Here is a 5000-nt window from a genome sequence, read left to right on the forward strand (position 1 = left end):
GAGTGAGTTTGCATGCACATGTGCGTATGCATGCGTGCGTGAGCACATGAATGCGAGCGCTCGTGCCTGCTTGTGTCTGTGTGTGTGTGACCTTTAGCAGTATGCGGTTGAGTTCCACTTTATCCGTAGCGAGTCCCTCACTGAGGGCACCCATCTTGGCAAGGGAGTCCCTAAGCCCCGCCTCCTTGCTCTGTTGCCTGGTGATCACCACTTCCTGCTCCGCATTCTGGGCCTCCAGCTGAAAACATGCACACACACAATTAGCTAAATCAGTGTTTCTCAACCTTTCTATAGGCGAGTCACCCTTTCAACATATGAAAAATTTCAAGGCACGCCAAGCCAACAAGCTGTAACATGGCATCGCATCCGATACCACACAAACTTAGAAAATTAACACATTTGGAGACGTCACACAACCTACGTTTGAAGTTGCAGCTTACTGGCGACCTAAATTTACTTTATTGTGCGTAAAAGGCAGATGAAAGATTCCACTGACTAAGCATTCATTTATTAATTTAGACAAATATGTATTATATTACACAATTTATTTATCAGCCATGTTTCCACGGCACCCCTGAGGGTGGCCTGCGGCACCCCAGGGTGCCTTGGCACCCCTGTTGAGAAACACTGAGCTAAATGACACTTGTGGACAATCTATTAGCTGGCTTACCACTTCCTGTAGGTTAACTTAGCTGCCAGATCTATCAATTCACCTTGTTCTTGGAGTAGTGTGAGGTTGTTACTTGTGCTGCTTTTACGATAGTACTATTGATGATTAGGGATGGACGAAAATACTTTTTTTGAAAACAGATAAGAGTACGAGTACATTAATGTCTGTACTTGTACACCTGTGATATTTGTTTTAATGTCCATTTGGATGTAGAGTTAAATGTCAGTAAATGTTGGAGGTTGCGCTTTTTTCCCCATGCTGCTTTCAAGTCAAAGGAACGTGATACGTTTTTTTGTGTAATAGCAGTATCATGCCTAGTATCGTGAGTAAGTGTTTGACGAGTACGAGTATGAGTATAATGAGCAAGTATCGGGGCCGGTATTGTTACCAGTATCGGTATTGGTGCATCCATATTATTCAGATTAATGTTGTTGCTGTTGCTGCTGTTGTTTACCTTGCTGATGGCCTTGACCAGGCTGTTCTTCTCGTCCTGTAGAACCTCCTTATGTAGTGTGGCCTGACACAGCGACTCCCTCAGGCCCACCACCTCCCTACGCACCTCCCCATAGCGCTCCTGCACCTCCCCATAGCGCTCCTGGAGCTCCTCTACCAGCTTATGGCTACAGAGGAGAGGAGAGGAGAGGAGAGAAGAGGAGAGGAGAGGAGAAAGGAGAGGAGAGGAGAGGAGAGGAGGGGAAACGAGGGGAAAAAAGGGGGAGAGAGGAGAGGAGAGGAGAGGAGAGGAGAGGAGAAGAGAGGGGAGGGGAGGGGAGGGGAGGAGAGGAGAGCAGGGGAAACGAGATGAGATTAAATGAGAAAACGGGAGAGGAGGGGAGAGGAGAGGAGGAGAGGAGAGGAGAGGAGAGGAGAGGAGAAGAGAGGAGAAGAGAGGAGGAGAGAGGAGAAGAGAGGAGAAGAGAAGAGAAGAGAGGAGATGAGTGTGTGTAAGAACATGAACAAACAAATATATAATAAGTGTGGGGATGGATCAATACAAAGTAATAAAATATGAATGGACAAAGTGATTGCAGAAAAAGCATGAATAAAGGCCTGGACATCCATTGAGACATTGAAGAGAGAGCAGAGAGTTTCCAGCGCAGCTCTGGGACTGTTTTGTATTTTATATTTTATATTACATGCTCATGCTCAGAAAAACACCATGACAGCTAAAACACACACACACACACACACACACACACACACACACACACACACACACACACACACACACACACACACACACACACACACACACACACACACACACACACACACACACACACACACAGCAGCTCACACATATGCTAACCATCAAAGCCTATAGAGACAATGACTGTAGGGGGCAATAAACCTCAAACAAACAGACATACACACGCACATACACACACATGCAAGAGCCGTATAGCATAACCATAACATGACCAAAACAAATGCCTGAACAAATAAACAAAGACACACACAAAGGCACACACACACACAGGCACACACAAGAGCACACACAAGAGCACACACACACACACACACACACACACACACACACACACACACACAAACAAAGGAATAGAGTTCATCACACGCCCACACAATTTCACACACAAACACTCCCACATGCATACACAGGTTATTTTGCTGAGTCATGGAATCAGCCATTCTTATGAAGTCCTGAGTCTCTCTCTCTCACACACACACACACACACACACACACACACACACACACACACACACACACACACACACACACACACACACACACACACACACTACATCAGAGATTACATTACATTACATTACACGACACATTTATCCAAAGACACTTACAATTACTTACAGTGTATTGGTTATTGACAGAGAAGAGAAGAAGTAGGGGACAACGCCCCCTTAGGAGACCCAACTTGAGCACACGCTTTTGCATTGAGTGGGCATGTTTTGCAATATCTTGCTCTGATTCAGTATTTTTGGCTGAACTATTGGCCAATACATTTAGCTCAGAGGTATCGTGCTGTGCCTCCCACGCCCGAATTGGAGCGTCGACTAGTAGGTGGTGGTTTTGAGCCCGGAGTGGCGAACTAGTGCAAGATCACTTCAGTTCCATCTACACCATAGCTGTATTCAGTGGCATGTAGGGATGCAAAATTATCGATTAATTCATTAATCATTAGTTGATAGCCTTATCTCTTGTCAGTTGAATTGTCGATTATTTGCGATTAATGTTTTTTTAATCGATTAATGCATTGATCGATTAGAGTTGATTAATCGATTAATCGTTTGCATCCCTAGTGGCATGTGTGCACAACTCAATATGTTCTGAGACACAAGTACAGTATATACACAATGCATTATGCTAGCCCTACCACATGTGTATGTGGCTTGGGTTGCTCTGGAATGCAACATAATATGCAAACGCAGCAGCATGCGTACATGATGCATCACAAAACAATTATGTCCCAGTGGCAGTGTGTGTACTGTATACAAGGCTATAAGTTTCACCTCAGTGAATACAGTGTATAGAGTGCCCAACGTCAAGCTGCCACCCCAACCCACATGTGGACACTAGGGATGCACGATACCACTTTTTTTTGAAAACCGGTACCGGTACATTAATGTCTGTACTTGCCAATACCGAGTACCGATACTTTTACCCCCAAAATACAATGAAAATACAAGCACAGCCTTGTTTCTTCCACATGTGATATTTGTTTTATTGTCCCTTTCCATGTACATTTAAATGCTAGTAAATGTATGAGGCAGCACTTTTTTTCCCATGCTGTCGATGATAATTTTGGGTAGGGTGTGCACATCCAAAAACCCTTGTTGCACTGCCAGACAGTTGAAGAAGGTTGGTCTGCACCGCACACTGCCAATAAGCTCCAAAAATTCAAGTTTATTATTTAAAAAGCAACGTTTCCATCTCTCTGGATCTTCATCAGGCATATCCAGGGTGATTGAAACGTTGCTTTTTAAATAATAAAGTTTAATTTTTGGAGCTTATTGGTAGTGTGCAGAGTGCAGACCCACCTTCGTCAGCCTGAAGTCAATGGGACATGCTCCTTTCAAGTCAATGGAACATGAGATGTTGTGTTGTTTTGTGTAATAAGTTTCGAGTTCAAGTTTCAAGTTTATTTAGCCATATCAACAGTATAAAATACAGTTCTTAGGAATGTTATTTGGTGGGCTCACACAACAATACAACTAAAGACACAAAGGGGGGGGGGGGTAAACATTGTGCAAAGTAAACAAAGGAGGTAGGAATAGCAGTATCGGTGCTTGGTATTAGCAAGTGTTTGACGACTACAAATATGGGTATAAAGAGCAAGTATTGGGGCTGATACCGATACCAGTATCGGGGCTGATACCGATCGCCCATCCCTAGTGCACACAACAGGACACTCACCTCCATAGGACTGCACTGTACATACCACGTAACACAACCCATAACCCACAGCCCACAACCCTGGCCACAAGTGTGCACAAAAAAACACCTGCTTCCCCTCAGTGGCATGTGTGTGCATGCAATGCAATGCAATACAATACCCATCTCCTTGGCCACATGTGTTGGCAACCCAATCTTCACCCTCTCGCTCGTAAGTGTACACAACACAACCCAGCCACACACAATGCCATAAACAATGCCATACACAATGGCTGCATATGTAAGCGATACATACAAATACACAACACTTCATAGGTTGCGTCTAGTGTACGCAATGCAATATGGCAGCCGATGCGAAACATGTGGATGCAACCAAATACCGGTATACACAACATGTAAATCATGTGTGCAATGCACAATACACAATGGTCAGTGGTGGAAAAATTGCATACAGGGGCGCAGGGCAAAACACAGATAGGGCCCCCCATTCAGCAAATATAGGGTATATAGGGACGCCACCATCCATACGCGTAGGCCCCTGGGCCCCGGGGCGAGAGCCCCACTTGTCCCTCCTATAACTCGGCCCCTGGTGCATATGTATGCAACTAACTACACAACCCTCCAGGCTGCCATGTGTGTTTGCAATGCAACCTTTCGGCGGTCGCGTGTGTACGCAATGCAAGCCGGCGGGCTGGTGCGAAACATGTGTGGCGTTGATGTGGCCTAATGAGATAGAGTTTCATCAAGCCAACCCCGGAAACAAAACAGAGCACAGGGCACACATACACTCAGCCGCTTCCTTAAGAAGGCCTGAAACCATATCTGGGTCATGGGTATGTGTATGTGTGTGTTTGTGTGTTTGTGTGCGTGTGGCGGTGGGTAGGTGTGTGGTGGGTTTCTGTTGAATCTGTTAGTGTGTGTATGTGTGTATCGGCTTGATGAACTCTGTATAGCTGCTAT

At 45.2% G+C, this 5000-nt stretch overlaps 1 protein-coding gene across 1 annotated transcript in view; it reads right to left on the minus strand.

Annotated features, from left to right (window-relative positions):
* crocc2 (ciliary rootlet coiled-coil, rootletin family member 2) overlaps positions 1 to 5000 on the minus strand; it is a 137513-nt gene that overhangs the window by 53528 nt on the left and 78985 nt on the right. The window contains exons 15-16 of the mRNA XM_063202106.1: positions 1125 to 1290; positions 92 to 238 (exon numbers count right to left, since the gene is read on the minus strand). Of these exons, the coding sequence (XP_063058176.1) occupies positions 92 to 238; positions 1125 to 1290 (313 nt within the window). The remainder of the gene's footprint in view (positions 1 to 91; positions 239 to 1124; positions 1291 to 5000) is intronic.

This window comes from Engraulis encrasicolus, chromosome 6, assembly GCF_034702125.1.
Source record: "Engraulis encrasicolus isolate BLACKSEA-1 chromosome 6, IST_EnEncr_1.0, whole genome shotgun sequence".
Taxonomy (NCBI): domain Eukaryota; kingdom Metazoa; phylum Chordata; class Actinopteri; order Clupeiformes; family Engraulidae; genus Engraulis; species Engraulis encrasicolus.